Raw genomic sequence first — 13,852 nt, 5'->3', positions numbered from 1 at the left:
TTGAAGTCGGAAACATTCAACATAAAGCGGTAATCTTATAATGACGTCACGTTTTTAAACTAGATTTCTAGGGTATTTCTTCAAGTTTTGTAAATTTACATTTTAATGGTTTGTAATGTACTTGCCGTATCTGATCTTAAAATGATACATTGTTAGAAAATTGCACAATAAGTTTTTATGTAGCATAATTTACGTGGTGATGTCAAGAAATACGGTAACTAATTTAATTAGCAACAAAGTATTAAGTTTATATCAAATTTAAATTAATCTTCTTCAAAGTACCCTCCTTGGCTAGAGACGCGCTTATCCCAACGTTTATTCAATAATTAATAGCACTTCTGCTGCTTTCGGAAGGCTCTATAGCTCTGTTGAAGCTCTTTCAATGTAGGGAATTATATCAAAACCGTTTAATTTCAACACGGTTTTTATTTGTGAGAAGAGCCAGAAAACGCATGACGCTAAATCCGGAAAATAAGGCGGGCGTGGACAGGTAGTCATATTTTATCAAAAACTCGCGAATCAGTAGCGATGTGTGGCAAGTTGCATTGTCGTGATGGAAGAAGAAACCGTAGGCCGTTTTCCGGGTCTCTTTCTCCGTATATTATCTCGCAAATGTAGTAAACCCTTGAAATATTTGGAGTTCACAGTCGTTGGGTCACGTGTACTTACTATTAAAGAAAACAGCGAGGTAGACTCTAACGTTTGAATTTGACCGACTTGCCTTCTTAGAACGAAGAGAAACACTCATCTTCCATTGGATACTCTGTATTGTTATTTCAAGGTCATAGCGATATACCCACCATTCATCTGCAGACATAACTTTTTCCATAAAGTACGAATCTGTATCAAGGCGACCTTTTAATCCTTAACAAATTGACATAATTTTCCTTCTGGTGAAACAAATTTAACATGGTTCGTCCTATTTGTAAATCATAGGTTAAAATACTTTGCATAGACTGTTTAGTTCCTTGGCAAGGTCGCGAATCGTCAATCACTTGTTTCATCGAACCGTTTTAGCTACTGTGCACGTTTTCAATGATTTTTTTAGGTCGAATTTGAATTAGGTCGGTGAAAGCCTTCAAAGTCACCACATTATTACTATAAACTAGTTCATAAGCTTCTGTACAATGACCTCACTCTTATAGCTGTGGAGGCTGATAGGCCAAGTCGCAACTTATTCAAATTTGCTACAAACTATCTAAATAAATAAGACCATCGAACCTATTCATTCATAGGGACCTAAATACAAATGTTTTGGTTTAAAAAATCATTCACCATATATTTTGATCACAAGTTGTATACTAATAAAATTGAATTTAATATGAGAAAGAGATCGTGTTCTTAATTTCCGGCGCTTCTATGTTAAGATTTTTGCCGACAAAGCCACGGATCGTTTATATTCAAATATGAGAACGAAATAAGTTTTGTAACAGTTTCTTTGTATGATTGTAAGACAATTGAATTTTATACTTACTTGATAAAAGGCAATTTCTTCAGAATTCGTTATGAGCCTTGAATTCACGTATCTAAATTCACCTTCCAATTTTTGCTCTTGAACGGTCATACGAGCTAAAAACAAACGTGAAATTGATAACTGCTACATGCATGTCAGGTTATGTCAACTGTAGTTAAAATATCACGACGGAACAGTAGTTTTGAAGTACGTTCTACTTCCTCTTTTTTCAGCAGATAAACGCCCACCTCTAAACATCGACCTTCACCAAAGATTCTTTTGTGAAAATATCGTTCTTGTGCTGCCCGCATCAGCGAATTCCCGCAACCTGAATTATGTATTTGATACACCCAGTGGAGGAGCTACCCACGCTGTCTTCCGGCTCGTGATCGCCACTCGAGAACCTTTAGGCCCCAATAGTCGTTGATTGCACGTGCGATGTGCCTTACCCACAGCCACTTCAGATGGGCAATTCCTCGAACTACATTGGTGATCATGGCTGTTCTAAAGATCTCCTCATTTCTGATTCGATCTGGCAGCGAAACTCTGAGCATATATCTGACAATTGCTTTCCGAATGCCATTGAGCCTTTTTATGAGACCCATCGTAAGCGACCACGTCTCTGACATGAGCCCAAAACAAATTTGCACCTTGTTATTTTGTGTTTACTTTGACAACGTCCACAATATAATAGCAGAGTAATACAATAACAACCTTTACTCTTACTTGAAAACCTAACTACTAATTCTTCACATTGTAATATGGTGTTTTTACAAGTTTTTTTTTTTAAATAAACTTTTTAAATGATGATTTAGAAACATTATATAGGTGTGTTTTTTAAAACCGAACGGTTGCTCACTAATGAGTTACTATCAAAATTTTATGAAACACATAGGTCAAAAAGGGTATTTTAATTTGATTTAGCAATCATTAAAATTGTAATTAATTTTTGTAAAGTGATTATTAATGTAGGTAATCATGGAAAATGTAGTTGTGAGAGATCGCTCATAGTAGAGGGCGTTAGTGTCGCGGGGACATCGTTGAATGAGTTTTGGGAGGAGTTTGATTTAATAAACAAGATTTATCAATTGCTACTTATCATTTTTCGTGCTAACTTTATGCACATTCCGATTTTTTCCTGCATTCATTAATATTATTACACACAGACAAGATTATCATACCAACAATAGAAAATGTATATTACTACACTGTCAAAATAGTTACATTTTAAAAGTTACAATATTAATTGCGTTGCAACTTATATAAATTGTTAATTTTTTTTTTCAATTATTCATTAAATTAAATTTGGAATTTTATCGTCAACTTTTTTTAAACAAAGTTTTTTTTTTTAAATAAATAATTTGTACTGGTACGTTACAAATGATTAAAAGAGCGATATGATCATTATGAAATTGAATTTACTAAAGTAATTTATAATTAAATCTTATTTTACTTAGCATGAGTTTAATCAAAAATGTAGTTTTAAAAATTTCTTACCAGTAGGACGTCGCAGGTACGTCAAAAATATGCCAGATACGAAAAGATACGCCATCATTATACCAGGAGTCTGGAAAGAGCAAGCATTTTTAAGTTTTTCAAAGTGGTATTAGAATCGAATTGATTTTGAAACTTTACTGCCTTTACTGTACTCGCTAAAGGAGCTTATACAGATCTACCTCCTTTTTACCATAACTGCGTAACGAGTATATATCGGTAAGTATATATCGGTGTCAAAAAAAAAAACTTATAATGGAAATTTGTTATTAACGTAAAGAAACCCAGAAACTGATAGTTAATCAGATAATCACAAATTATTGGATTACACAAAAATTGTCATGTGCAAATAGGCCCTTACTTACATTTTTACAACAGTCTACACTCATTATCAAGTTAGCTAACAAAGTATAGTTAGTAGTGCTTTAATTTATGTAATTTCTGCAAAAGATCATCACATAAAATATTAGAGCACGTAACGCTTCCAAAAATAGTTGCGAAAATAGAAACGTAAAAAAATTTTAAAATTTAGAAGAAAATTACAACATTTTGTCACAGGTCAATTCTTTTTTATACTATTTTCAAAAATTCTATTATGTTTATTAACAAAACAATAATTTACTCAGATTCATTTTTCAAAACAACACAGTCGCAAGGTCTTGTTACATACATATCGTATAATGAATTTTACGTAACATTAACGTGTCATACAAACGGTTCCCAACATTCAAGGCATGGGAACGCAAGACTCTTAACTGCTGTTGCAGCTCTACTTGACCAGAAGCATTGTTATAAGAAATAGATATTAAACCAGCGTCACACTTCGTAGCGGACAGCGTAATTAACATACAAATTTAATTTGTAATTTATTCTTACAAAAAATAATTATGAGTAAATTGTTTTATTTTTTCGATCCTTCAGCTGTTGCCTGACTTGAAATTTTCCAGAAATAACATTCCCCATAAAAAGGCATTAAGTCATCATTATTTTTATTTAATGGATCAGGCGCTATTTTGCGGAAGTCTGTCCTGAATAAGAAAAGGACCAATATTTAGCCACTTCCGCACATGCAGTGGTAGTCGTGCAACAAAGTGTTTGGCACCAATCGGTGTAACATAACTCCTGAAGATGCCCCGTGGAGGGGAGAAACACGTGTTGAGTGATTTAACGGTGGTAGTTGTGTAATTCGCATTGTTTGCCGCATGCGCATTTATCAGCGGGCGGGCGGGCGGTGCACTTTGTTGCACGACTACCACTGCATGTGCGGAAGTGGCTAAATATTGGTCCTTTTCCTACTCATTATCATTTTAACCATAAAACGTCCACTGTTGGACATAGGCCTGCCTCATACCTCTTCCAAAAGAAGTAATTTAAAACTACTTCCATCTAGCGCCTTCCGACAACCTGACAAAGGATCTAACAAATGCAAAGGTACCTGTGTACAAAATAGGATAACGTATCGGCGAATCACTCACCGATGGCCCCAGGTTGACAGTGAGTCTGTAAAGATATAGGCTGATGTCTAGCAGAGGCTTGCTGATATTGCTGTACAGGTCGATCACGGTGTCGCAGAACTTGTCTATGTCGGTCGTGAGCAGTTGATCAGCGTTCGATATCCGGTTGTCCAGATTTGTGACTTGATAGTATGTGAATCCCCTGTAAAAGGAACTCTCGTTATAACCACGTGATTAAAAATGAATAATTCTAACAAATGGTAATGTAAAATATAGATCTATAAAGTAAAGTCCTTCTTTAAAGAAGTGCCATAAGGTAAAAACATCTGTGAACGGTAAATTCAAGTTATTGATCTCTCCATCAGTATTACAAAACCGGTATCATTAAACGTAATATAATGGTTAAACGAAGATTTATATTTTAAAACAAAGTCTCTACTTCTGTAGATTCTTCTTCCATTTTCTGTGAAAGCTTATAATGATTTAGTATCAATACCTAAAAGATGTTGTAATAGTTAAAAAAATATGTATTAGGGGAGACCGGAAAGTAATGTCGCTTTCTTACGTTAAAAACACACGACACACATTTTTAAGAAGTTTTATTTCTAATCAACAATATATTGACTTTCATTATCAACAACTTTTTGACATTTAGTTAAAAAATCAATTTGTTTTTCTGTAAAATATATCGACAGAAACGATATTATATTCCGGTTCCTCTGATAATTATAATATATAGATTTTTACTTCTGGAGCAATATTGCTGCCTTTTAAGGCCTTACGTTCTTTCTGGACGTAGGTCTCTCTGCAGTTTTTCAATAGGACCTGTTGGAAGAGACTTGCATACAGCGTCTGCCGATGACCATAACAAGGTCGTCAAAAACATCAGTTCTGTACACCATGTGGTCTGCTCACGGCCACATTTCTATATTTATACATATATATATACGCACATACATATATATACACACACACACACACACATATATATAGATATATATATATATTTCACAGACATTAGCGTCCGTGCATGTCGCAGTGTTTACTAAGCTTCTTAAAACTTAAATCTTAGGTTCTTATATCATTGGTGTCTTGTTTGTTTTTCAATAATAGATCATACGAAGAACGATAGAAGAGTTCAGAAATAAAAGGCAAAGTGAATAAATCATTAAAGAATATCAAATCCTGTCCCACGACAGGTCCTGGTAACGTGAGCCATAAAAAAAACAATGTCCAGTTTTTAACATTACGGTTTGTGCGAGTACTCCCTCATCTCTACTTTAATTCTAATCATTCATGATTCTAAATAGATGAACCGTGTTTAGGGCCGAAATCCATCACCCATAACATATTGGTTGTAAACTTTCACCAATTGTATAAATAAAATTTTATACACAGTTTCAATAAGTCATTGAGCTGTGATCCACACATGCAAGTTAAAAGGTTAAGAGCAAGTATGTACATACAATTAGTGTCTTATGTACCGATGTAATGGAGTATATTGTTTACGTGTTTTAATATAAATATACAACAGCTAATACATGTTACAGGTCATCTATGCATATCGCTTATGGAGACCAGATCTTTTAAGTGTACAGATAACATAAGAATAATAAAACTATATTTTATTCCATACAAATGGCTTTAAATAAGTAATTTTAAATTTTAGATAATTGTTTTAATAATTTTATACAAGTTTGTATGGATCCCCTCAGGGTAAAAGCCTCCCCCAAGGCTTTCCATTTTTCTCTATCTTTGGCAACTTGGAGCCACCCGTGACATGCCGTAGCCACGATCTGATCAGCCCATATAACATTAGGTCTGCCTCTCGCTCTGGTACCTAGTGGTCTCGTCCAATTTCTAACCCTTTGTGTCAACCTGTTATCAGCGTACAGATTATATATGACTAATAATTTATTTGAATAGCGTCGTCGAGGCTATCTTTCTCGAAGGCTTCAACCTTGAAATAGGCGTCTATCGACTGCTAAGTTAGTGTATTTTATTTATTTTCACAGCATTATGGCATTAATGCTTTGGGGTAGAGATGCGGATATTGAAAATATATTTCTTTTGCAAAGGGTAAGGTAAGGTCTTTCATGCAATTTATGTCTGGCATCGGGCCGCGAATCCTCTTGATTTTCTCAAAAAGTTCTAAGAAATCAATATTCGTACTGTGTCTCACAATATATTTATGATAATATTTTGTACGTTTACTATAATTATAATTAAATTCCAAAAAATAGGGTACGTCCATCGCGTATTTATAATAAACCGTGTAAAACTGGTTGTACCAAAGTTTCGACTACATAAAATCTGTTATTCATTTGTAATAAACGGAATCAGATTTTTAAATGAAATTCCGTACAAATTTAATGGACTAACATTTATAAAATTTATACTGCATATTAAAAGTAAATTGACGAAACATGCTAATTATTCAATAAACGAATATCAGAACGTCTACAATCTTTGGCACTGACGTCGATTGCTTAATTTGATTTTATTCAGACTATATCTAATAAAGTATGTGTGAATCAGTGTTGTTAAAATAATAAAAAAAATGTTGTGGAGTTTCTTTCTGCTCATACTCCACAACTATAACACATTGCGAAGCGGGGTAGGGTAAAAAATAAAATAGATTAAAAGAAAAAGTTGATGACTAATAAGAATTCTCTTAAATTGAATAATTTATGCCAAAAATGCATTCAATTATCATTTGCGGTAATGAAGCAAGTCATAAACTATTTATTAATTACCATACTATTCCAACACGTAAACGTATTGAAAATTACTTATCTGTTTGATTAACATGCTAATGCAATGGATATTTGCCGTTTTCCTCTCGTTACGAAGTAACATCTGCGTAATTTCATAATTAATATATATCATTTTAAAAAAAACAGGAGGTGTATAACACTTTTTACATTTTAAATTCATAATTAATAAAATATATCAGAGAAATAGTTGCAAATGTTTTATAAAGCGTGACGTCATCAACTCTGAAATAATAATATTACATGGATAAAACTACAGGCTTCCAATATAAAACAGTTTTAAAGAATCTTCGTATATATTCGTCAACAGCGAAGCAACGTAACTGACTATCGAGACAACTTTTGAGTCGTTTACTGTTGTTACTTTGTTGACTTACAAATATTCGCCTACCCTCAAATTACTTTTAACGTGAGTTTACAACATATGTGTCTACCCTGCAATAATCAATTTGATAATTTCTGCGATTTGCCAACACGATAACACTAAAATATATGTGAACAATGAAAAAATGCGACGGTGAGAATACAGACCCCGCATACAATTATTTCTTGCTACCTACAGTAATGAAATAATACTGCCGGAAGTCATCGGCATATTGCATTTCATTAATAAAAACATTTCAGAGTGAATATTATTCCGGGTGTTATAGGTTAACAAGCTTTAAAACTTTTTCCCGACAAATGAGCAATAAGTTTAATCCTTTAAAGCTTTTACACCTATAATCAATCACCCTATGTTTCGTTTGATGTTAGTTCTGTTAGCCTAGAGAGTCCTAAATCATCAATCATTTTTTGTTGTTCGTGATGTATGTATATATATCGTATGACTAACCGACCTAAGTGTTTGGAGGTTTGGTAAAATAAATAATAAACTATCAATAGAAACATATCGTGAAACGGATAAGCCAAACGTCTTCAACAATTTTTTTTAAGTTCTTAAATAAATAACGTGAGAAATAATTACAATTATAAAAATTTAAAGTAAATAAAAATAACACTAAAATGCATAAATGCATACAATATCTACATATTGTTAGAACACAAAAAAAAAAACATTAAAATTATAAAGAAACAATACGTGGTGTCGATTTATTTATTTGGCGAAGGCATTTTCTACCAGTTACCAGTATAAAAGACGAAGAAAAGAAAAATCACAATGAGCAGGAAAATAACAACGAAGATAAAAAACACTTCATTTAAAAGTACTCACGGCTATTACAATTAGGACATAAATATAATTTAATTATATATTATTATTACATAAACAATAAAATTCAATTATCGTAATCCGGGATTGTCTATTTACATTCCGTATAAAATATACTTTAGTTTACACGCAACGATGAACATATTCTTACGAATGTATTACTTGCAGGAAGAGAATAAGGCAGAGCGTATCGATCATTAAGTCGGCCTTCGTCGTAAATACCGTAGTCCAATTTTAACGCGTCATGATATATCAATACATTGGTACGGAAAGGCATTCCATTAATTTTATTTGCGCATTACATTCGACATATAACGTTTATTATAATAATAGGTGTAAAAGCATTGTTTCCAAGAATTCTGTATAAATTGATCACTGCGAAATATTTTTAATTAAAATATTATTAATTGAAATGCGACAGATCAACAACTTCTGGCAGAACAAAGTCTGCAAGGACAGATAGTAAACAATAGTTAATTTTAATATGTATAACCACCGCTATGTTACTATATTATCATCAACATACATTAATTGATAGCGAATGAGTTAAAGGTTCTAGCCTATTAAGTAGCCTAAAGTTTTTACAACGTTAACCAACGATGCTCTTTAAAAAAATTATGTCATATACAATTGAAATGCGAATAACAAATAAAAAATAGATTAGATATACCAGTGGCTAGTTTTTGGAACACTAAACCCTTGTTCAGAGTCGAAATGACTTAACGAATTCAAAAGTGAACAAACTAAATTAATACGATGTAATCATTACGGTCCATTAATATTTTCTTACAGGACATTACAGACATATTTCACTTATTTTAATTGACAATTATCATTACCATATCAGCTGATGGACGCAAACTGCAAGTCACAGGGCTTCCTCAAAGTTCACCACGATGGCCACTCTTGAGCCCGCATCCAAAGACTTCACGCTACCTTTACCATGTCATCAGTCTACCTAGTGGAAGTCCTAATCAAGATGCTCAAATACCTTTCTGCCCGAATGGTCGTGCGATTGTGGCAAGCACTACATAATATATTATAAATTTTAGTTGAATATATAGCTAATTTCCCGACAATTAATGTATACAAAGCTTTATTAAAAATAATGACAATTTATTAAGAAAAAGTTTCGTTTTAAAATTCTAATAACTAAATATTAATTTTAACAGCCGTGACTTTGTACAGCCAGAAGTTATCGACCCGTTGCATTGACCCGTCGCATTGTAAAATTACATTAAAAGTCATAAATAAACATGACGCTGTTAATCACAGGTTGAAGGTCACCAGTGAACTATGCTGGTAAAATAAATAAATAGATAACAGATATAATCTGGTATATAAAGTTAGCGGAGCGATGATTAGATCAAAATGCCCTCTACTGGTTTCACCTTCCGGCAAAGGCCGCCAAACCCGATGAGCAAGTTAACCGCTTAGTCATACACACAACATTAGCAACAACTGTTTTAATAATTATTATACTATCGTGAGTTTATTTTGTTTACAAACGAATACAATTATTAAATATTTTTAGGAAATACATATATATAAATCAACCGTAAAAACTTCTAGGAATCCTTTCTTACATCGGAACAACTTATTATCCGTTGAAATCACTTATTCTCTGATGAAAATAAGAGTACTCACTGGTGCCCATCATGAGTAGAATGAATGAAAGCCTCAATGCAATAGAATTAGAATCAAAAAGAAATCCTCTATAACGGCATCTTAAAATTAAAACTTGCACCCTGATCATTAATCCAGAACAAACTTCGTCATCGTCGTTTCAGACCTTAGATCATGGTTGCACAGATTTATTAAGACTAGGGGCCACTCGGGTAAATCATGAACTGATGGCGGGCCGGTCACCAGAAGTATAGGTGATTAAATTTGTTTGGTTTTATTCTGGAATAGAATTCAATATTTTTCGAATGTACGAGAGTATTATTCTTGCTGTCGGCGGGCCACCAGTATTCGATCGGCGGGCCGCGGTCTGTGCATCCGTACCTTAGACACAATGGAAGGCCTAGGCTTTCTCCTAAGATCGTCAGCGACTTCCTGCAACCTTGACTAGCGTCGGACCACCTAGTAGATGACCAGCTCACGATGAGTCTACCAGCTATTGGTTAACACACGAGAACCTAATAAATAAATATATAAATATCATACTTGCAAAAGTACTTACTGTAAATATTTCTGATAAAGATGTAAAGATAAATTTGTCCGCAGTCTCAGCTTTACTTCTCCTATACTCCATTTCAAGACATTATTCACAACGGATATCTAAAACAAACATAAACATTAAATGACTGAAACAATACAACTTTAGATTTAGAGTATTAATGGTATTCCACATTTCAAAGACCGCCTAGATAATCAAGGCTTCAATGTGTATTCTCAAAGTAATGCCACTACTTTCATTTTATTATTCATATATTTTTCCACACAAAAATATCAGTCTGAAATAAGTAATTTTTTTTTTGGAATGCAACGGAGCGATAACTTCTTGCTGTACAGTCTGCAGGGACTGTAAACAATAATTAATTTTAATATTTAATACGAATTATGAAAATGCATTTTTTGACTAGGATTTTTTGAATAGGTTGTTCCATACAAATAACTTACACATTCACTCATTTAAAGCACACCTATTACGTTAAAATTTAAAATCAACACATTCGTTATCATAAAACGTAAATTTGTAAACTGTTAATCATTCTCAAGAGCATTTAGTAATTGTCCTTGTTAATGTAGGTGAGTTTTTATTTTTTGATAATGCTTAGGTTACAGAGCCCTAAAGGAGTTTAACCTTAACATTTTTACAGTAACTAATACATCAGGGCTCCCTCAGGCATCTCGAATTAAAGCGTTACATTATCTTAAGATTTACTTCAATATCTGAATGAATATAAACTTGTGCTTATATTCCATTTTTTAATCAATTAAACTTTAACGTATTATCATAACACTAAAAAAAAATCATTATACTCGTTTCAGCCGTAAGTTACCATTCTATGCTGCTTGTTTTGACGCATGACAGTACGCAAAAAAAACTCAATCATAAAACTTATTAATTACAGATTTATGACTTGCTAACTTAAAGGATATAATTAGGTATCATCGAACAGACATTTTTGCAGCGGAATTGATTTTTAATTTTCGAATTAAAACGCGCCGTAATAAAGTTATTACCTGTGATATAACTTCATAAATGCCAAGGTGTCAAGTGCAGCGAGCCTATTACTATATTTGTAATACAATTAATATTAACATAACTTTAAAATCGGAAACATTTAGTAAGTAAAGTAAAGTAATATCGTCTGGTTCAACGGAAGAATCTTTATGAGATTTCTTTTATGCCATTGACTAAATGCTGATATATAAGTTGCTTCAGAACGGTTTTTATAGAAATGTATAAGGGAGAAAAAAATAATTAATATCGAATTTGGCCCCGCAGATTGACATGTTCAAGTGGCAGTTGTAGGCCACTGGTGCCTTAAGGTTCTAGAGACCAGGGAAGCGGGGGTGGGGAGTAAGCACAGCATAGGAGGTTTACCCACAACGGGGACAGATGCAAACTGCTTCCATCCGGGCTTATTTCAAATCCATGGGTGACACCTATGTTCAGCGATAAATGTCCTGTGGCTGAAGCGATGATCTTATATTAAACAATAATCATTTCGGTTTCAAAGACAACAAGACAAGTTGCCAATGTGTTTATGGAATTCTTTTGACGCTGGCTAACCTATTACATTTATGATTTCTGAAACGTGGCATGTGATATCGTTGTTCTGTGATCGATGTGTCCAGTTTAAACTTACATCACTACACAAATATAGAATAAGGAGGAACAATCTCCTGGTCGTTTCCATCTACTAACTAAGCGTGATGTTTTTGATTTTTTTCATAATATAACACTGTACAAAAAGACAGGCAGTGCCAAGTGTAATTTTTTATTACACTTAACGGTAACAATAATAATAATTAAATAATTTCATACAGAAGCATATTATAATTTAATATGTACTTTAGGTTAATTGTTTCAAATGAAGGTAATTAAAACCTAACGAATAAAAATAAACTTGCTGTACCCGCTATTAGGGTCCATAGTGTCTCATTCATTCGTAGGTCAATCTATACAATTCTCTAACAAACTACCGAGCGACGTGATAAATATATCTCTATGTACATTCAAGAAATTTGTTAAACAGGCTTTGTTAGGAGGCATATTACTCTATTTTAAATTATTTTCAGGATAAACATGTTTGGAAATGAATTGCTGTAATTTTAAGAAAAAAAATTTTTTTGTTAATACAATCATTAAAAAAATTACAAACTCCACTAAGGTTCTTGTTAGTTCTCAATTGGTGGCGAGGCGTAATAAGGTAAAGTTTAAGCTGGCGATTATAAATAATTGTAATGATCTTGTATAATAAACCTATTTTAGCAGTACCACTCAGAGTTGATTCACTGAAAAGCCTTATAAGGCATTAAGTTCGCGAAGACAAAGTATGAACAGGATTGTATAGTGCATATCCTTCGGTGATTTCTGGTTTATTTCTATGGCAATCGGCGTGAGCAGTTGACTATTTAGACGAGTTTCTATAAGTTAATGCGACATTTACCTAATCTTCATATCATAAAGCTAGTTTGACTATGTTACTAGTTTGAAACGAAGAGATTTAAAAGATAACTAAAAGATATTTTAACTCGCACGCGAAACAAGGTTAACAAGTTATTATTGTTTAAAAAAAAATTACTTACCAACGGCATGGCGAGGAAAATCTGTCCTACGAGGCGCTTAAACTCTTTATGGTTCATTGTGATGATAGATCTGTAAAAATAATACTAATTTAGATTTCAAAAATAAATTCAAAATGTGATAAATAAAAACATCGAAATCGTTAACTTTATTTTTGCGAGTAACTACTTCAAACGTCGGGTAGTTATAAAAATAAACACAGCTTTAACCGTTTAACTGTCACACAGAGCAAAAGTTATTTTGTCTCGAAAACCGCGACGCAGCGCTTTTGCGCTGTCAGTTACAATGTGTCTTTGTTGACCCAAATGTGCGCCTACCCTCATAACATAATATAATTAAGAAAAAATCGTACGAAAATAATTATTAAAATTGATTGATATATGTCTACATGAGTGTTTTATTTCACAACATCAAGTCAAAATATTTTCCGCAGTTTTCGTGCGTTCTTGCGATAATAGCGTAGCTGTCAAACGGTTAATAATGAAATTTTACAAGAAAATCAGAAGTTACAAAAATTTACATCGATTACTTTAATTATTCCTATATTTCAAAAGTTATCAGATTTTTTTTTCTCATAGAGCACTTTCAGAATTTATCTGATTTCAACGGACCCTATAAATAAGCGTTGCGGACGGCGATCGCCTTTTTAAACTCTCGACAAGTTGTACTGAATATGGAATATGCAAGGTTTTTCAAAATAACAGTTGC

General features: G+C 33.1%; 1 protein-coding gene across 1 annotated transcript in view; it reads right to left on the bottom strand.

Moving 5' to 3' along the window:
• The window catches only part of Abcd3 (ATP binding cassette subfamily D member Pmp70), a 34,220-nt gene that overhangs the window by 11,048 nt on the left and 9,320 nt on the right, over positions 1–13,852 (bottom strand). The window contains exons 3-7 of the mRNA XM_068774782.1: positions 13,147–13,216; positions 10,568–10,665; positions 4,423–4,603; positions 2,951–3,020; positions 1,475–1,569 (exon numbers count right to left, since the gene is read on the bottom strand). Coding sequence (XP_068630883.1) covers positions 1,475–1,569; positions 2,951–3,020; positions 4,423–4,603; positions 10,568–10,665; positions 13,147–13,216 — 514 coding nt within the window. The remainder of the gene's footprint in view (positions 1–1,474; positions 1,570–2,950; positions 3,021–4,422; positions 4,604–10,567; positions 10,666–13,146; positions 13,217–13,852) is intronic.

This window comes from Battus philenor, unplaced genomic scaffold (genome assembly GCF_028537555.1).
Source record: "Battus philenor isolate CCGP_79_NKW_IND1 unplaced genomic scaffold, ilBatPhil1.0.hap1 SCAF_7, whole genome shotgun sequence".
NCBI lineage: Eukaryota > Metazoa > Arthropoda > Insecta > Lepidoptera > Papilionidae > Battus > Battus philenor.
This window is presented reverse-complemented; position numbering and strand designations above follow the sequence as displayed.